Genomic DNA, 21,971 nt, shown 5'->3' with positions numbered 1-21,971 from the left:
CCAGAACCAAAGAATACTCATTCTATTCTAATGCCCATGGAACATTCTCAAGAATAGACCATGTTCTGGGTCACAAAATAGGTCTCAACCGATACCAAAAGACTGAAATTATTCCCTGCATATTCTCAGACCACAATGCTTTGAAATTGGAACTCAACCACAAAGAAAAATTTGGAAGAAACAGACACTTGGAAACTAAGAACCATCCTGTTCAAGAATGATTCAATAAACCAGGAAATCAAAAATCAATTTAAACAATTTATGGAGACCAACGAGAATGAAAACACAATGGTCCAAAATCTATGGGACACTGCAAAGGCAGTCCTAAGGGGAAAATACATAGCCATCCAAGCCTCACTCAAAAGAATAGAAAAATCTAAAATGCAGTTTTTATATTCTCACCTCAAGAAGCTGGAACAGCAACAGAGGAACAGGCCTAATCCACGCACGAGAAAGCAGTTGATCAAGATTAGAGCAGGTATCAATGAATTAGAAACCAGGAGCACAGTAGAGCAGATCAACAGAACTAGAAGCTGGTTCTTTGAAAGAACAAATAAAATTGACAAGCCAGTGGCAAGACTTATCCAAAGGAATAGAGAAAGGACACAAATTAATAAAATTATGAATGAAAAGGGATAGGTCACAACCAACACCAATGAAATTGGAAGGATTATTAGAAAATTTTATCAACAGTTTTATGCCAATAAATTAACCAATCTGGAAGAGATGGAGGCCTTCGTGGAAGCCTATAAACTACCAAGACTGAAACAGGAAGAAATTGATTTTTTAAACAGGCCAATTAATTATGAAGAGATTGAAACAGTGATAAAAAACCTTGCAAAAAACAAAACGCCAGGGCCTGACAGATTTCCCGGGGAATTCTACCAAACATTCAAAGAAGAAATAATACCTATTCTCCTAAAGCTATTTCAAAAAATAAAAACAGAAGGAAAGCTACCAAACTCATTCAATGAGGCCAATATTACCTTGATCCCCAAACCAGCCAAAGACCCCATCAAAAAGGTCCTTGCTAATAGAATCCAACAGTACATTAAAAGGATTATCCATCATGACCAAGTGGGATTAATCCCTGGGATGCAAAGGTGGATCAACATTCCCAAACCTATCACTGTGATAGATTTTATCAAGAGAAAAGCCAAAAATCATATGATTCTCTCAATAGATGCAGAAAAAGCCTTTGACAAAATGCAGCATCCTTTCCTGATTAAAACCCTTCAGAGTGTAGGGATAGAGGGTACATTCCTCAATCTCATAAAAACCATCTATGAAAAGCCTACATCAAATATCATTCTCAATGGGGAAAAGCTGGAAGCCTTTCCCTTAAGATCAGGAACACGACAAGGATGCCCACTCTCGCCACTACTATTCAACATAGTACTAGAAGTCCTTGCAACAGCAATCAGACAACAAAAAGGGATAAAAGGTATCCAAATCAGCAAAGAAGAAGTCAAAATGTCTCTCTTTGCAGATGACATGATACTCTATATGGAAAACCCAAAAGAATCCACTCCCAAACTATTAGAAGTTATAGAGCAATTCAGTAATGTGGCGGGATACAAAATCAATGCTCAGAAATCAGTTGCATTTCTATACATGAACAATGACACTGAAGAAAGAGAAATTAGGGAATCCATCCCATTTACAATACCACCAAAAACCATATGTTACCTTGGAATTAACTTAACCAGAGATGTAAAGGATCTATATTCTAAAAACTACAAATCACTCTTGAAAGAAAGACATTGAAGAAGACACTAAAAGATGGAAAAATAATCCATGCTCATGGATCAGAAGATTTAACATAGTTAGAATATCCATGCTACCCAGAGCAATCTACACTTTCAATGCTGTCCCGATCAAAATACCAATGACATTTTCAAAGAACTGGAACAAATAGTCCTTAAATTTGTATGGAACCAGAAAAGGCCCCGAATCACCAAGGAACTGTTGAAAAGGAAAAACTAAGCTGGAGGCATCACAATGCCGGATTTCGAGCTGTACTACAAAGCTGTGATCACAAAGACAGGATGGTACTGGCACTAAAACAGACACGTAAACCAATGGAACAGAACAGAGAACCCAGAAATGGACCCTCGGCTCTTTGGGCAACTAATCTTTGATAAAGCAGGAAAAAACATCCAGTGGAAAAAAGACAGTCTCTTCAATAAATGGTGCTGGGAAAATTGGACAGCTACATGCAAAAGAATGAAACTTGACCACTCTCTCACACCACACACAAAGGTAAACTCCAAATGGATGAAAGACCTCGATGTGAGACAGGAATCCATCAAAATTCTAGAGGAGAACATAGGCAGCAACCTCTACGACATCGGCCAAAGCAACCTTTTTCATGACACATCCCCAAAGGCAAGAGAAACAAAAGATAAAATGAATTTATGGGACTTCATCAAGATTAAAAGTTTCTGCACATCCAAGGAAACAGTCAGAAAAACTAAGAGGCAGCCCACGGAATGGGAGAAGATATTTGCAAATGACACTACAGATAAAAGACTGGTATCCAAGACCTACAAAGAACTTCTCAAACTCAATACACGAGAAACAAATAAACAAATCAAAAAATGGGCAGAAGATATGAACAGACACTTTTCCAATGAAGACATACAAATGGCTAACAGACACATGAAAAAATGTTCAAAATCATTAGCCATCAAGGAAATTCAAATCAAAACCACACTGAGATACCACCTTACGCCAGTTAGAATGGCAAAAATAGACAAGGCAAGAAACAACAATTGTTGGAGAGGATGTGGAGAAAGGGGATCCCTCCTACATTGTTGGTGGGAATGCAAGTTGGTACAGCCACTCTGGAAAACAGTGTGGAGGTCCCTTAAAAAGTTAAAAATTGAGCTACCCGATGACCTAGCCATTGTACTACTGGGTATTTACCCCAAAGATACAGACGTAGTGAAGAGAAGGGCCATATGCACCCCAATGTTCATAGCAGCATTGTCCACAATAGCTAAATCGTGGAAGGAGCCGAGATGCCCTTCAAAAGATGACTGGATTAAGAAGTTGTGGTCCATATATACAATGGAATATTACTCAGCTATCAGAAAGAACGAGTTCTCAACATTTGCTGCAACATGGACGGCACTGGAGGAGATAATGCTAAGTGAAATAAGCAGAGAAAGACGATTATCATATGATTTCTCTCATCTATGGAACATAAGAACTAGGAGGATCGGTAGGAGAAGAAATGGATAAAGAAAGGGGGAGTAATCAGAAGGGGGAATGAAGCATGAGAGACTATCGACTCTGAGAAACAAACTGAAGGCTTCAGAGGGGAAGGGGTGGGGGAATGGGATAGACCGGTGATGGGTAGTAAGGAGGGCACGTATTGCACAGTGCACTGGGTGTTATACGCAACTAATGAATCATTGAACTTTACGTCAAAAACCAGGGATATAGTATATGGTGACTAACATAATAAAAAAATATATTTTAATAAAAGAAATGGTCAAAATATTAAAATTAGAGTTTTTAAAGGAAAAAAAAGAATTATTCACCACGATCAAGTGGGCTTTATTCTTGGGCTGCAGGGATGGTTCAATATTTGCAAATCAGTGAACATGATACACCACATTAATGAAAGAATAAGAACCATATGATCCTCAGTAGATGCAGAAAAAGCATTTACCTTTTCAGGTTGTCTGGTATGATCAGTATGATTTCTGTTTCCTCTGTAGCTTGAACAGATATATAGCTATCTGTCGTGTACAGGTTCTACCTTTTGTGCCGTCTCCTTTGTCTGAACAATTAGGTTGGTTCATATATTTCTACCACAAATAATATTACAACAAACTTGTGCATGTTTCCTTTATATTGTTGGAGGTGTATATTCCAAGTCTGTTCCTGGAAGTAGGATTGCTGAATCAAACCATAAATGCATATGTAGTTTTATTAAACATTGCCCGATTCTCCATTATAGTTGTGCCATTTTGTATCCCACAACCAATGTATTAAAGTGCCTGTTTGTCTACAGCTTCAGTGACAGAGCATGTTGTTGAGCTTTTGATTTTTCCCGTGTGATGGGTAACACATCTTTGTAATTTAATTTGTATTTATTTCATTGTATGACATTGAGAAGCTTTTCATATATTTATGGGCCATTTGTATATCTTCTTTTTGTGAACTATCTATATTCTGAGAAAACTTTAGATGTTCTTATGATCAGAGAACTTATATTGTGCTTTCAGTCACTGTCATTTCCAAGTGTTCAGAATCACTGTGACGTCAGATGAGTCTTATATTTCAAACCATGTGTTTCCCCATTTGGACTTAACTTTTCTTTATTTTTAATATGTGCATTTCAGTTTTATATGGTTTTAAGCATGATTTGTTTCCTATTGCTACTTCTAGGTAAAATATCATCTGCGTTTTGTTAGGATACAGAGATCTTTGATATGGCCAGACAGGCTGGGCTGGAAGACATCCTTACTCTTTCCTGTTCATCCCCCTGTAGGACCGAGGAATGCAGATTATGATGATGGAGGAAGTCCTGGTGAGCAAATCATTAAACATCCTTATTTTATTATCTCAATTGCATATTAACCTATACATATGGTTATATGTGTGTTTTATACATATATATATGTGTTTGTATATATGTTCTTAACTTGTAATTTTTTAAATTGAATTTATATTTTATCAAAACTACTTTCAATCGTATACATTAGTTGTGGTTTAGTGTTTTGCTTTCCAAATACAGACACCTTCATTTGTCAGCATCACTTGCCTGTTTGTGTCTATATATAATTTTATTGAATTGATCTAAAAGTTTTAAAATTGTGGTAATTTTTAATTCAGATTTTTATTTTGAAAATTATCTTACATGAAAACCCCTAAATGCGGAATTTGGATTTACCAACTATCTCGAGATTTTTATCTTTAGCAAATATTTAATAGAAGAAAAAAGCTATGCACATTCTAGCAGAAGGAACAAAAGTTGGAAATAACATAAAATCAGTAAAAGAATAGATGAACCTATTAGACAGTCATTAAAAATAATCTTTACGAAGTCTACTAAGAAGGAATTTAAGCTTAAGGATTAAGCTGAATCTATACATGCATTTATTTAGTTAGTTAGTTGGAGATGGTGGGCATTATTCCAGGCAGTGGAAGTAAAATCATGAGCACATATAGGACAGGATGCCACATTCAGGGAACTACATGGCCTACATGGTTTGTTTGCTTTATTTATAGAGCTAGAATAGAGGGTGCATGTAAGGCTGTTAAAAATGAGGCTAGGCGGCAAAAAGGCCATTAAAGACCTGGTGTGTAGATGAAGGAGTATGAAATTTCTCCTGGAAGTTGTGAGAGACACAGTCCACATAGCAATATTTAGCATGAATAGGAGAAATGACTTAATATGGTAGTGGATGCTTATCTCCAAGTGATAATACTCATAGTTTATCTTTGTTTTTTGTTATATACTGTTGCTGAACAAATAAGACTGTGGCCTATGTTTCACAATTTATGTATTAATAATTTATATAAGTGATCAAGATATTTCAGAGAATGACTTTTTTCAGATGTTGGGATTTTATTTTGTCATTTCACTTCTCAACTTCAAGTGGCACATTACTTGAGAACTAGCAATATATACCCTTAGATCTCCTTAATACCTTGATATTTGGGGGAAAATGTTAGAGAAGGAAGGATGAAGGACTGAATGCTAGGTAAATAAAGGAGGACAAAGGTACAAAGACTAAGAAGGATTGGCAGGGAAATGAGTAGAAAATTAAGATGATCTTATCTATTACATGAATCAGGGGAGGAATGGGAAACTATGCTTAATTTTTCAGTTTTTTTTTTTTTTACCACAAATGAACTTTTGTGATATTTTAAAACTTAAAACAACAATCCCTCCATGGAACACAGTTTCAAGTAATCTAACACACATTTTATTTAAATATCTATTTAAAGATTTATATTTATTCAGGAGTTCCATGTATTTTCAGATATATTGTTGGTTCCAAATTTTGGAAGTATCTTTTTCCAACTTTTGATTTTACCTATGCTGTCCTTTATTGAAATAGCAGAAATCTTTTATTTGATGTAATGTAGCAATTTTTGGCCACATGGCCTTTTTCTGGGCCTTTGTTTAAGAAGTCCATCCCTACTTCTAAATTCAAAAATATTTATTCTGCTATTTCCTCTTTATGGTTTTTCCTTCTATGATTTGGTTGTTAATCCACGAGGAAGGAGTTCACATTTGTATGTAGTTTGTGTTAGGGATTCAGTATTGTTTTTTTACCACAGAAAGGAAAACAGTTTTCCCAAAACTGTTTAAAATAATATCCTAAAATTCTTTTTTCTTATTAGTCTGTCTACTCTTTTATTTTAAGATTTTTTATTTTTTTATTTATTTGAGAGAGATACAGCAACAGAGATAGAGAGAGCACAAGTGGGGAGGAGAGAGAGAAGCAGACTCCCCACTGAGCAGGGAGCCCAACACAGGGTGCAATCCCAGGACCCTGGGATCGTGACCTGAGCCAAACACAGATGCTTAACCAGTGGAACCACCCAGGTGGCCCTAGTCTTTCTACTCTTTTTTTCTTTTATGATATGTTAGTCATCATACAGTACGTCATTAGCTTTTGATGTAGTGTTCCGTGATTCATTGTTTGCGTATAACACCCAGTGCTCCATGCAATACGTGCCCTCCTTAATACCCATCATCAGGCTAGCCCATCCCCCCACCCTCCCTCCCCTCTAAAACCCTCAGTTTGTTTCCTGGAGTCCATAGTCTCTCATAGTTCATCTCCCCCTCTGTCCCCCCTCTTCATTTTCCCCTTCCTTCTCCTAATGATCTCCCTGCTATTCCTTATGTTCCATAAATGAGTGAAACCATATGATAATTGTCTTTCTCTGCTTATTTCACTTAACATAATCTCCTCCAGTTCCATCCATGTTAATGCAAATGTTGGGTAATCATCCTTTCTGATGGTTGAGTAATATTCCATTGTGTATATGGACGACATCTTCTTTATCCATTCGTCTGTTGAAGGGCATCTCAGCTCCTTCCACAGTTTAGCTATTGTGGACAATGCTGCTATGAACATTGGGATGCGTATGGCCCTTCTTTTCACTACGTCTGTGTCTTTGGGGTAAATACCCAGTAGTGCAATTCCTTGGTCATAGGGTAGCTCTATTACTCTTAAACCAATATCGTATTACTATTACAGTGGTTTTGTGTACTGCATCTTAATATCAACCGAGACTCCAAGAAAACTCAGATTAGGGAATTAGCAGATAAGAACTTGTTGTAAGGTGGCTATTATAACTATTCTCAGTCTTTGAATTAAAGTAAGTGCACAATGAAAAAAGTGCTAAGTCTTAGCAGAGAATTAGAAACCATAAAAAAGGAATAAAACATGAAGTCTAGAATTGGAAAATACAGGACAGATTTAATAGTGAAGATAACAGAAGAAAGAGTAAATGAACTTGCAACAATAAAATGTATTCAGTTTGAAAAACATAAAAATTGAATTTCATTGAACTGTGGGGCAATACCAAAAGTTCTAACATATGTGTAGTTAGAGTCCCTGATGGATAAAAGAGAAGAGGGCAGAAAAGAGAAGGTGTAGAAGAATGGCTGTAAGAGTCTTAAATGTGATTAAAGACAATAACCATCAAGTGGCTGGAGCAGATATACACATATCCGATAAAACAGATTTCAAGACAAAAGGTCAGTTGGTCAGGAAGATATAACAATTATAAATATATATGCATCTAATAACAGCTTCAAAATACATGAAGCAAAAATTGACAGAATTAAAGGGAGAATTGGGCAATACCACAGTTGTTGATGGAGATATTAATATCCTCTCAGCAGTTGACAGAGCATCTAAACAAAAAAATTGTAAAGAAGTAGATGATATGAAAAACATTTTCAGTTTCCCTGAATTGATTGACATTTGCAGAGCAATTACTCACCAGTGGTAGAATACACATTCTTTTTAAGTGCACATGGCATTTTCACCATGATAACTCTTATGTTGAGTTGTAAAATAAATCTCATTGAAGTTAAAAAGACTGAAATCATGTAGAGTTTGTTCTCTGATGACAGTGAAATTAGGGGCAGATAACAATGAGATAATTGGAAACATTAGATAATTAGAAAAATATTTGGATATTAAACAACCATTTCGGAATAACAACCATTGGACAGTAACAACCATTTCTTTGTGACTTCTTTCACAATCAGAAAATATTTTAAATTGAATAATAAGGAAAGCTAACATGTTAAGATTCGGAGCAAAATTGGAGGAATATAGCTAAAGCCATGCTTAGAAAGAAGCTCATTGTTTTAAATGTTCATATTAGAGATGTACTGTATGGTGACTAACATAATATAATAAAAAAAACATTAAAATAAAAAAATAAAAATAAATGTTCATATTAGAAAAATGGAGAAGTACAAAATTAATGATCAGAGTTCCAATTTTAGAAATCAATAAAAACAAATTAAACCCTAAGTTGCCTTTTCGTTGTATGGTTGACTTGGTTTCAGTGGAACAATTTTTCTTGAGGGCCATTCTGCATTACTCTGTAGAACTTATCTGTGATTCTGAGCCTCATTTCTCTATTTACATTTCCAAGTCTTCATGTCTCTAATATTTAATTAAATCTTCATTCTTTTTATAGGTATAGATTTTGCATTAGCAAGCCTACCATTGTCATTAAGTATATATAATTTTGGGAAGATGTGAATCAGATTCAGCTGAAGAAGTATCCCTTACTTCTATGTCAAAACTCTGATATGTTTTCAGGGTAATTACATGCATTTAGCCTTGATACAGCAGTAAATTTGGGTTCTGTAGGTGACAAACTATGACTTACTTGAATTGCTGTGTTATTTATGTGTCTGAGCAGTTCCTTAGTCTGTTTTATTTGACAGCGTTTGTTTTATCATGCAGGGTACATCAGAGAAGGGTTCCTGGCTGTACAGCATGCCTTAGATAAGGCCATCATGCTGTATCATGAGAGCATTGCTAGCCAAAAACTGTTCAGTAGTATCAGTATCTTTATACAGAGATTTCCACATCCAGCTTATTCTCATGATGGATTAATTTGGATCACTAGTTCCTTCCTCCCTTTGATGTTCATACTCATGTTCTCTCCAACTGTACTTTCCATCATGCGATCCATTGTCTGGGAAAGGGAAAAAAGATTGAAGGTAATCCCAATTTCTTTGTTTGTTTCAAGTTTTTATTTAAATTCCAGTTAGTCAACATATAATATAATGTTAGTTTCAGGAGTAGAATTTAGAGATTCATCACTTACATACAACACCAGGTGCTCATCACAAGTGTCCTCCTTAATCCCCATCACCCATTTAACCCATCCCCCCACCTACCACCCCTCCAGCAGCCCTCAGTTTGTTCTCTATAGTTAAGAGTCTGTTTTCTTGTTTTATATTTTCTGCTACTGGGATGTAACAACTACCCACCAATGATAAATATGTAGAAATAATCCAACTCTCCATAGAAAAGAGCCCCTCAGGCCTAAAAACATTTTTACAGAAACAGATGAACATAGGGGTGAAAAAAAGAGAGAGGCAAACCATTAAAGTGAATACTGATGCCACTTATCAGTTTTTCAAGCTGGCAGAATTTCAGAGAGAAACTTGTCTCTTGGGAGCAACAGGAAGAGAAAACCTGAAGGTGTGCAGGGAGACAAAAAGGGTCACTGGAGGAATTTAAAGTCTCTAATAACTAGAGTAACAGTGAACTTAGCTCCTGGCTAAATTAACATAAAACCCCACATCTTAGGCCTTCACCTTGATATCTATTACCCTCAATAACATGTCTGGGTCTCAACAAAAAAATTATTAGGCACACCAAAAATTAAGAAAACACATAGTCCAAAGAGGCAAATCAGTCATCAGAACCAGACACAGATAAAACACAGATGTTGAAAATATCAGACAAGGAAATTTAAATTACTATAACTAATAATTTAAAGGCTCTAAGGGAAAGGTAGATGTGTTCAGGATCCTCAAGACAGCCCCTAATTTCTGAAATTCTCTAGAAGGACTAGTGGGACTCGCATATAGTTAATGCTCACAGTTAGGAATTATTATAGTGGTGTAGTGTGTAAACATAGCTGGCTCAGAAGAGGATATGACACAGGCAAAGCCTGGAGGAATTTACCTGCTGGCTTCTTCTTTCAACCCCACAAGAGGTCACACAGAGCACACTCTTGCCTCAGCAATGAAAATCCAGCAGTATGTTTGTGATGTTCATGTCTAGGGAAGTCCATTAGAAATTTAGCATCCAAGGTTTTGATGGGGGCTGGTCATGTAGACACCCTTTGCCTAGCATGTACCAAAATTCCACACTCCTAGACAGCAGGTATTCAGCATGAACCATAGTGTTTGTATCAACAGTTTTGGCACAGTCACCTATCCTTATCATTTAGGGAAAGTTTTGTGTCAGTGTAGGGAATAGTTTACCAGCCAAGTTCCCATGTACCAGCCAAAGGCCAACTTATAAATATGCCTTTCTTTTTTTAATTAATTTATTTTTTAATTTAAATTCAATTAATTAACACATAGTGTATTATTAGTTTCAGAGGTAGAGTTTAGTGATTCATCGGTTGCATATAACATGCAGTGCTCATTACATGCCTTTCTAAGAATAGTAGTCTCAGGCCTCCTTTGTTAATAACACTTTTCTGTACAGTAGGTAACATGCAAGATAAGATAGATAATGTTACCAGACAGATCAAAACTATAAGAAGTCAAATAGAATTTCTAGACATAAAAAACATGCTAACAAAAATGAAGACTGCTTTTGATGGGCTCATCACTAGACTTGAGGAAAGAATCATAGTGTTGAGTATGACAGTTGAAATTACACAAACTGAAATGCAAAGACAAAACACAATATAAAACCCAGAATAAAACATTCAAGAAGCATAAGACAATATAAATGGTATAACATATACATAATTTAAATCCCAAAAAAGGAGATAAAAGAGCTGAAGAAATAATGGCAGAGAATTTTCCAAAATTAATGATAGACATCAAATCACAGGTCTAAGAAGCTCAGAGAACACAAAGCAGGAAAAGTACCATGCACACACAAACACATACATAAACACACAAGCACAGAGATGCACACACGCAGAGTATATTCAAACTGTTGAAAATTAAAGACCAAAGAGAAAATCTTGAAAGCAGCCAGAGTGGGGATAAAGATACGTTGTCTACAAGGAACAAGCATAAGACAGTTGGATTTAAAAAAAAAAAAAAAAAGACACACTTCTGTTATACTCCAGGAAGTAGAATATAATAGAAAGGGAACTTAATATTTTGAAGTTTAATTTTAGATGTTTTCCCATTTGGTCCATTACTAGGTGTAGTAATGAAGAAAGATCTCTGAACTCAGAAGAAGTATATTTTAATGCCAGCACTGCCCTAACTGCATAATTTTGAACAGCACACTTTCTGAGCCTCGATTTTTCATATTCATAACATGGAGATGATATTAACTATTTACATAGTTCTATAGGGAAATTTAAATAGAAAAATGTATGTAAGTCGTATGAATTGCTATACATGTAATATTTGACTTGCGTTGACTTTCCTACAGGAGTACCAGCTTATAATTGGACTTAAAAACTGGATCATCTGGGCTGCCTATTTCTTCACATTCTTCTTTTTTTATATCATTATTATCTCTATGATATGTGTTTTATTCTCTGCCAAGGCAAGTGTCTATTTTTGTGCTATCCAGTAGAAATACCAGGAGTCACATATGTACTACTGGTTTTTTTAGTAGCCAGTAGAAATTTTTAAAACCAGAAAGAATGGGCAAAATTATGTTAATGATATTTTAAATTTAACCTAGTATGTATAAAATATTATTTGAATATGCAACCAATTCAAAAAGTAAGAGGTTTTTTACATTCTTTTTTTTACATTTTATTTATTTGAGAGAGAGAGAGCAAGAGAGAGAGAGCACGAGCATGGGGCAGGTGAGAGGGAATAGCAGACTCCCCACTGAGCGGGGAACCTGATACAGGGCTATATCTTCCAGGACCCCAGAATCATGACCTGACCTGAAGGCAGATTCTTAAAACGACTGAGCCACCCAGGCACCCCTACATTTTTTTGTACTGTCTTCCTACTCCTGTGTATGTTTTATATTTACAGCACATCTGAATTCATATATTTTATTTTCCTTAGAAATATTTGATCTGTATTAGACACTGCCTTCATTTTTCAATTTAAATGAAGATACCTAAAATTAAATGAAGATAAAAATTTAGTTCCTCTGTCACACTAGCTACATTTTAAGTGCTCAATAGCTACATGTGTTTAATGGCTTCTGTGTTAGACATCTTAGTTCTAGTTGATTACAGCCTGCCGTAACTATCCTTTGGGAGGCAAAAAGTAATTATAGTGTGAACTGCTTGGTCTCGGGTGCTAGGAGGATGAAATATAGATTTTATTTATTTCTGCTGTGGAAACTCAGAGGCTGCTGTATCTCTGAGAAAAACATAAACCCTTCTGTAAGAAGTAAGTTACTTAGTTAACTTTCATCCCATTGAGTTTCAGTCACTGAGCAGTGATCTAGCTCATTAGCGCTATCATTTTCTCCTTCTTATGTTTATGTGACAGTATTTATGGTGTACCTTACATGATGTCATAATTGGTTTTTTGTAGATTTTCAGTGAGCCAATCTTTCGCTTCAGTGACTGTAGTTTCATCTTTGTCTTTCTTATGTGTTATGCCATTGCTTCAATATTCTTTGCCTTTATGATTAGCACATTCTTCAATAAAGGTAAGTCTAAGACTCATTCTATAACAGATTTTTGGGGTATTTGTTTATTAAATTCCACTGTAATTAATGTACAGTGTTATATTAGTAATAATTATGTACATTACTCAGTGCACATCACAATAAGTGTGCCCTTAATCCCTTCACCTGTTTCACCCATCCCTTCAAAAGTTAAAAATAAATCTACCCTATGATTCAGTAATCACACTACTGGGTATCTATCCCAAAATACAAAAACAGTAATTCAAAGGGATACATGCACCCCTGTGTTTATAGCAGCATTCTTTACAATAGCCAAGATGTGAAAGCAGCCCATGTGTCCGTCAATTGATGAATGAATAAAGAAGATGTATACATACAATGGAATATTATTCAGCCATAAAAAATAGTGAAATCTTGCCATTTGCAACAACATGAATGGAGCTAGAGAGTATAATGCTAAGCAAAATGAGTGAGTCAGAGAAAGACATATGCCATATGATTTCACTCACATATGAATTTAAGAAACAAAACAAATCCAGCAAAGGGAAAAAAGAGTGATAAACCAAGAAACAGACTCTTAATTATGGAGAACAGACTGATGGTTACCAAAGGGGACATGCATGGGGGATGGAGGAAATAGGGGATTGGGATTAAGGAATACATATATCATGATGGAAAAAAAAATAAAATTAAAAAATAAATTAAAAAGATAGATAAAATATAAAAATAAATAAATAAAGTGAAATATCTGCACTGTCATATTCATTATAGCATTATTCACAATAGCCAAGCCATGAAAGCAACCTAAATGTCCTTCAGTGGGTGAATGGCTAAAGAAAATGTGATATATACATTCAAAGGGATATTTTTCTGCCTTATAAACAAAGGAAATTCTGCCATTTGTAAAAACAGAGACCTAGAGGACATTATGTTGTGAAACAAGCAAGACACAGAAAAACAATACTACATGATGCCACTTATATAAGGAACCTAAACTAGTCATACTTTATAGACAGTATAGAATGATGGTTGCCAGGCAGTTGAGGGAAAGGGAAGCAGGGACATATTAGTCGAGGGGGACAGAGTTTCATTATGCAAGATGAAGAAGTATCTTAGAGATCTACTATATAATATAGTGCCTGTAGTTAACAATACTTAAAAAATTTGTTAAGAGGTACATTTTATGCTAAGTATTCATATCACCAAAAAAGTAATAATAATAATGAAGAGAGCAGAGGGGAAAAAAAGAGGACAGAGGGAAATTTGGGGAGGTGATAGATATGTTTATAGTATAGATTGTGTTGTATTCACAAGTATTTACAGGTATACACCTACCTCCAAACTTATCAAGTTGTTTACATTAAGTATGTACAGTTCTTTACATGTCAGTTATACCTCAATAAAGTGATTTAAAGAAAGAAAAAGTTTATATCATTGTATTGTAATTTGATTTGAGTGTTTTTTATATTTGCCTTATTAACTTTATTTTTTGTTTCAAGATTTTATTTAAATTCTAGTTAGTTAACATATAGTGTAATTTTGGTTTCAGAAGTAGAATTTGGTGATTCATCACTTACATTTACAGCCCCTGCTCATCAAGCAAGTGCCCTCCTTAATACCCATCATCCATTTAGCCCATCCACAACCCACCTCCTTCCCTCAACCCTCAGTTTGTTCTCTATAGTTAACAGTCTTTTATGGTTTGCCTCTTCCTCTTTTTCTTTCCCCCTTCCCCTGTGTTCATCTGTTTGGTTTCTTAATTCTACATGTGAGTGAAGTCGTATGGTATTTGTCTTTCTCTGACTTCTTTCATTTAGTAGTTCCATCCATGTCATTGCATAGGGCAAGATTTCATTCTTTTTGATGGCTAAGTAATATTCCACTGTGTGTGTGTGTGTGTGTGTGTGTGTGTGTGTGTGTGTACACCACACCTTCTTTATTCATCAGTCAGTAAACATTTGGGCTCTTTCCATAGTTTGGCTATTGTTGATAATGCTGCTATGAACATTGGGGTTCATGTACCCCTCTGAATCTGTATTTTTATACCCTTTGGGTAAATACCTGGTAGTGCAATTGCTGGGTTGTAGGATAGTTCTATTTTTACCTTTTGGAGGAACCTCCACACAGTTGTCTGGAGTGGCTGCACCAGTTTTCATTCCCACCAACAGTGTAAGAGGGTTCCCCTTTCTCCATATCCTTGCCAACATCTGTTGTTTCCTGTGCTGTTAATTTTAGCCATTCAGAGAGGTGTGAGGTGGTTTCTCATCATGGTTTTGATTTGCATTTCCCTGATGCTGAGTGATGTTGAGCATCTTTTCATATGTCTCTTAGCCATCTGGATGTCTTCTTTGGAAAAATGTCTATTCATGTCTTCTGCCCATTTCTTAACTGGATTGTTTTTTGGTTGTTGAACTTGGTAAGTTCTTTATAGATTTTTAGGTACTAACCCTTTATCAGATATGTTGTTTGCAAATATCTTCTCCCATTCTGTAGGTTGCCTTTTAGTTTTGTTTCCTTCAACATGCAGAAACCTTTTATCTTGAAGTCCTAATAGTTCATTTTTGCCTTTGTTTCCCTTGTCTTTGACGAGGTGTCTAGCAAGAAGTTGCTATGGCCCAGGTCAAAGAGGTTGCTGCCTGTGTTCTCCTCTAGGATTTCAGGGGTTTCCTGTCTCACACTGAGGTCTTTCATCCATTTTGAATTTATTTTTGTATATGGTTTGAGAAAGTGGTCCAGTTTCATTCTTCTGCATGTGGCTATCCAGTTTTCCCAGCACCATTTGTTGAAGAGACTGTCTTTTTTCCATTAGATATTCTTTCTTGCTTCGTCGAAGATTAGTTGACCATGATTTGAGTGTTTTTGCTTTCTTCCTCAATGTTGATTTTATGTCGTCTCAATAATAATCTTAACAAGAATCTTTTTCTAGCCTATAGGATCCCCTACTTATGGATCTAAACATACCCAACTCTCAGTAGTTATCAGTTTATTCAGCCATTCTTTATTTTGGACATGATGATTTAGATTGGAAGCATATGTTTAAAATTTCATAAAGAGTTTTTTATTCTACCCAATACTTCACACTCTGGAAACTCTGATAATTATTAATAGTTATTAATAATGATTGTGTGCATTTATAATTTCTCAAGCAGAGTGCTCATGAATAAATCTTAGTTTAAATGGCTGTAAATATCCTACACATTAACTGTTAATTCATTTATTTCACACATATTCAGGGAGACATGCTGTGTGCCAGATATTGGTGATACAAGGATGAAAAAGAAAGACAAACATTCTTCCCTCATAGAGCTTACATTCTATTCCCTGTACTGTAGTAGAAAAAGTTATTCGTTATTTTGCATATTGCTTTAGAGTGATCTTGTAATTTCCTTATTATCAGTCCGTTTGGCTGCTTCTGCTGGAAGTCTCCTATATTTTGCCAGTTTCTTTCCATTTAATGCCATTACTCAATTCTACGGAGAACTGACCCTCACCAAGAAGGTGGCTGCCTGTCTCAGCTCAAATGTTGCATTGGCACTGGGGATTAGTCGTCTACTCAAGTTGGAGTTAAGACGTAAGTGCTTGCCCTGCAAATTTTCCCTTTGCTGTTTGATTCCTTGAAAGGTGGGTGGGACAGTGGGTAAGAAAGTAAGAAAATGTTATACAAATTATTTATCCCTAGATTTATTTATTGTAAAGACAGTTGTGTGTACTAAAAAAAAATCAGATTTTTGAAAAATTAGAAGTTCCTTATCACTCCACAATAAGCTTCCAGTTATACTCTGAAATAAAGTAGTTTTAAATCGATTCTACTGCTTGCTTTATTTACATAATAATATGTTAGACCTCTTCTCACATAGAGAAATGCTAATTTTTACACAGTTGTTTAATATTCCATTGTGAAGAGGTACTATAATTAATTTGTCTCAAGCAATGTATATTTAACTGGTTTCCAATTTCTTGCTATTACCATAATAGTACACATATATTTGTTCAAACAGTATGCATACTAATGTAAATAATTTTTTCAATATAAAAATACTATCTTATAAGATATTCATAGGTTAATTTTGATTGCTATTACTACCGTGATAACTCAGTAAGCACAGAGTAGATACTTCTGTTGGTTTTGAGCTACGAACTTAATTTTATTTATTTTCCATATGAAAATCAAACTATTACTATCATTTATTGGATAGTTTGTTGATCTCTACTGCTTTCAAATTCCACCTTTGTTTTATGTTGTTTCCATATGTGCATATATCTGTTTCCTTCTTTTTTTAATAATAACTTTTTATTATGTTAGTCACCATACAGTATATCTTTAGTTTTTGATCTAATGTTCCATGATTCATTATTTGCGTATAACACCCAGTGCAATATTTGCCCTCCTTAATACCCATCACCGGTCTATCCCAATCCCCCCCCTCCCCTCCAAAGCTCTCAGTTTGTTTGCCAGAGTCCACAGTCTCTCATGGTTCATTTCCACTTCTGTTTACCCTCTCTTCATCTTCCCTTCCTTCTCCTACCGATCTTCCTATTTCTTATGTTCAATAAATGAGTGAAACCATATGATAATTGTATTTCCCTACTTGACTTACTTCACTTAGCATAATCTTCTCCAGTCCCGTCCATGTTGCTGCAAATGGTGGGTAATCGTTCTTTCTGATGGCTGAGTAATATTCCATCGTATATATGGACCACATCTTCTTAATCCAGTCATCTGTTAAGGGGCATCTCGGCTCCTTCCACAATTTGGCTATTGTGGACAATGCTGCTATGAACATTGGGGTGCATGTGGCCCTTCTCTTCAATACGTCTGTATCTTTGGGGTAAATACCCAGTAGTGCCATTGCCAGATCATAGGGTAGCTCCATTTTTAACTTTTTAAGGGACCTCCACGCTGATTTCCAAAGTGGCTGTACCGACTTGCATTCCCAGCAGCAATGTAGGAGGGATCCCCTTTCTCCACATCCTCTCCAGCAATTGTTGTTTCCTTGTCAATTTTGCCATTCTAACTGGTGTAAGGTGGTACCTCAATGTGGTTTTGATTTGAATTTCCCTGATGGCTAATGATTTTGAACATTTATTCATGTGTCTGGTAGCCATTTGTATGTCTTCATTGGAAAAGTGTCTGTTCATATCTTCTCTCCATTTTTTGATTTGTTTATTTGTTTCTCGTGTATTGAGTTTGAGAAGTTCTTTGTAGATCTTGGATACCAGTCCTTTATCTGTAGTGTCATTTGCAAATATATTCTCCCATTCCGTGGGCTGCCTCTTAGTTTTTCTGACTGTTTCCTTGGCTGTGCAGAAACTTTTAATCTTGATGAAGTCCCATGAATTCATTTTATCTTTTGTTTCTCTTGCCTTTGGGGATGTATCATGAAAAAGGTTGCTTTGGCCGATGTCGTAGAGGTTGTTGCCTATGTTCTCCTCTAGAATTTTGATGGATTCCTGTCTCACATCGAAGTCTTTCATCCATTTGGAGTTTATTTTTGTGTATGGTGTGAGATAGTGGTCAAGTTTCATTCTCTTGCATGTAGCTGTCCAATTTTCCCAGCACCATTTATTGAAGAGACTGTCTTTTTCCCACCGGATGTTTTTTCCTGCTTTATCAAATATTAGTTGCCCAAAGAGCCGAGGGTCCATTTCTGGGCTCTCTATTCTGTTCCATTGGTCTATGTGTCTGTTTTTGTGCCAGTACCATGCTGTCTTTGTGATCACAGCTTTGTAGTACAGCTCGAAATCCGGCATTGTGATGCCCCCAGCTTTGTTTTTCCTTTTCAACAGTTCCTTGGAGATTCGGGGCCTTTTCTGTTTCCATACAAATTTAAGGACTGTTTGTTCCAGTTCTTTGAAAAATGTCCTTGGTATTTTGATCGGGATAGCATTGAAAGTGTAGATTGCTCTGGGTAGCATGGACATTTTAACTATGTTAATTCTTCCGATTCATGAGCATGGAATATCTTTCCATCTTTTAATGTCATCCTCAATGTCTTTCAAGAGTGATTTATAGTTTCTAGAATATAGGTCCTTTACGTCTCTGGTTAAGTTAATTCCAAGGTAACGTATGGTTTTTGGTGCTATTGTAAATGGGATGGATTCCCTAATTTCTCTTTCTTCGGTCTCGTTATTCGTGTATAGAAATGCAACTGATTTCTGAGCATTTATTTTGTATCCTGCCACGTTACTGAATTGCTCTATAACTTCTAATAGTTTGGGAGTGGCTTCTTTTGGGTTTTCCATATAGAGTATCATGTCATCTGCAAAGAGAGACATTTTGACTTCTTCTTTGCCAATTTGAATACCTTTGATCCCTTTTGTTGGTCTCTGTGTCTGTTTTTGTGCCAGTACCATGCTGTCTTTGTGATCACAGATTTGTAGTACAGCTGGAAATCCAGCCATGTGATGCGCCCAGCTTTGTTTTTCCTTTTCAACAATTCCTTGGCGATTCGGGGCCTTTTCTGGTTCCATACAAATTTAAGGACTGTTTGTTCCAGTTCTTTGAAAAATGTCCTTGGTATTTTGATCGGGATAGCATTGAAAGTGTAGATTGCTCTGGGTAGCATGGACATTTTAACTATGTTAATTCTTCTGATCCATGAGCATGGAATATCTTTCCATCTTTTGAAGCTGGAACAGCAACAGAGGGACAGGCCTAATCCACGCACGAGAAAGCAGTTGATCAAGATTAGAGCAGGTATCAATGAATTAGAAACCAGGAGCACAGTAGAGCCGATCAACAGAACTAGAAGCTGGTTCTTTAAAAGAATAAATGAGATCGATAAGTCGCTGGCAAGACTTACTCAAAGGAATAGAGAAAGGACCCAAATTAATAAAATTATGAATGAAAAGGGAGAGGTCACAACCACACCAATGAAATTGGAAGGATATTAGAAACTTTTATCAATAGCTTTATGCCAATAAATTAAACAACCTGGAAGAGATGGATGCATTCCTGGAAACCTATAAACTACCAAGACTGAAACAGGAAGAAATTGATTTTTTAAACAGGCCAATTAATTATGAAGAGATTGAAGCAGTGAACAAAAACCTCCCCAAAAACAAGAGTCCAGGGCCTGACATATTCCCCAGGGAATTCTACCAAACATTCAAAGAAGAAATAATACATATTCTCCTGAAGCTGTTTCAAAAAATAGAAACAGAAGGAAAACTACCAAACTCATTCTATGAGGCCAATATTGCCTTGATCCCCAAACCAGCCAAAGACCCCATCAAAAAGGAGAATTACAGACCGATATCCCTGATGAATATGGACGCCAAAATTATCAACAGGATCCTAGCTAATAGGATCCAAGAGTACATTAAAAGGATTATCCATCATGACCAAGTGGGATTCATCCTTGGGATGAAAGAGTGGTTCAACATTTGCAAATCAATCAGTGTGATAGATTTTATCAACAAGAAAAAAGCCAAGAATCATATGATCCTCTCAATAGATGCAGAAAAAGCATTTGACAAAATATAGCATCCTTTCCTGATTAAAACCCTTCAGAGTGTAGGGATAGAGGGTACATTCCTCAATCTCATAAAAACCATCTATGAAAAGCCTACAGCAAATATCATTCTCAATGGGGAAAAGATGGAAGCCTTTCCCTTAAGATCGGGAACACGACAAGGATGCCCACTCTTGCCATTATTCTTCAACGTAGTATTAGAAGTCCTTGCAACAGCAATCAGACAACAAAAAGGGATAAAAGGTATTCAAATCGGCAAAGAAGAAGTCAAACTGTCTCTCTTCACAGATGACATGATACTCTATATGGAAAACCCAAAAGAATCCACCCCCAAACTACTAGAACTTATAGAGCAATTCAGTAATGCGGCGGGATACAAAATCAATGCTCAGAAATCAGTTGCATTTCTATACAGGAACAATGAGACTGAAGAAAGAGAAATTAGGGAATCCATTCCATTTACAATAGCACCAAAAATCATACGTTATCTCAGAATTAACTTAACCAGAGATGTAAAGGATCTATATTCTAGAAACTACAAATCACTCTTGAAATACATTGAGGAAGGCACAAAAAGAAGGAAAAATATTCCATGCTCATGGATCGGAAGAATTAACATAGTTAAAATGTCTATGCAACCCAGAGCAACCTACAGTTTCAATGCCATCCTGATCAAAATACCAAGGACATTTTTCAAAGAACTGGAACAGAGAGTCCTTAAATTTGTATGGAATCAGAAAAGGCCCCGATTTGCTCATAGCTTTATAACAAGTCTTAATATGTTACTCTTATCCCCACACCTTGTTCTTTATTCTTGTCACTTTGCTTTCCACTTGAACTTTACGATCACTTTATCAAAATCTCTGAAAAATCTTACTGGGATTTAGTAGAAATTTCATTACATTTATTCATTAATGAAGATGATTGTGGACTTAATTTTTTCCCCTGTGAACAAAAGCCTACACCCAGTGAATAGCCAGTTAGAAGAATATACATATGATTTCTGTATGGATACTTGCATTTTTCTTTCTTTAGGCATGGAACATTAAAATTTCACTGGAAATTTTATATAGATGTGGGATTTTCATTGGGTTAGTCTGCAACAGGATGTATACTTTTTGGTTTTCTAATTGAATTATGTTTTATTGGGTTATTTATTTATTGTTTTCTATATTATTTTCTCTTTCATGAACTCCTATTGTATTCTGGGTGGGAGGTTTTTCAATGTACAGCAGACTTCCTAAAATTTTCATTCTACCATTTTTGTTGTTTTTTTCTTATTTGTTGTTCACTGCCTCTCAAAATGGCTTTCATTTTGATAATTTTTAATTCTACTAAATACTTTTGCTTAAACTATTACCTTTTTATAGCTTTTTCAAAAACAAGTGCTGATGAATACTCTCATGGTGCTGATCTATAGGAAAAGGAGGCTGAAGCTGAAGAAAGGACAAGTTTCATTGTCCATATTCATGAAATGTCTTTGAATTAGGAGTTCACTGCAAGCCCCCATGCTTTTTCAGTTGTGCTACACTGTGTCGAGAAATAGAAGAACTAGAACAAAGGATAACTTTTTTTTGGATGACTTTTTCCCTTCTATCAGAACTTTATTTATTTATTTATTTACTTTTTTACTTATTAATTTGAGAGAGAGAGTGTGTGTCCACGTGTGTGAGCAGGGGAG

General features: G+C 35.8%; 1 protein-coding gene across 1 annotated transcript in view; it reads left to right on the top strand.

The window, feature by feature from the left end:
* LOC103668882 (ATP-binding cassette sub-family A member 3-like) overlaps positions 1-21,971 on the top strand; it is a 160,587-nt gene that overhangs the window by 13,351 nt on the left and 125,265 nt on the right. The window contains exons 2-6 of the mRNA XM_008697189.2: positions 4,402-4,543; positions 8,964-9,223; positions 11,643-11,753; positions 12,719-12,836; positions 16,213-16,386. Of these exons, the coding sequence (XP_008695411.2) occupies positions 4,402-4,543; positions 8,964-9,223; positions 11,643-11,753; positions 12,719-12,836; positions 16,213-16,386 (805 nt within the window). The remainder of the gene's footprint in view (positions 1-4,401; positions 4,544-8,963; positions 9,224-11,642; positions 11,754-12,718; positions 12,837-16,212; positions 16,387-21,971) is intronic.

This window comes from Ursus maritimus, unplaced genomic scaffold (genome assembly GCF_017311325.1).
Source record: "Ursus maritimus isolate PB19 unplaced genomic scaffold, ASM1731132v1 scaffold_2, whole genome shotgun sequence".
NCBI lineage: Eukaryota > Metazoa > Chordata > Mammalia > Carnivora > Ursidae > Ursus > Ursus maritimus.
The sequence above is the reverse complement of the archived record's forward strand: the minus strand, read 5'-3'. Positions and strand labels throughout refer to the sequence as shown.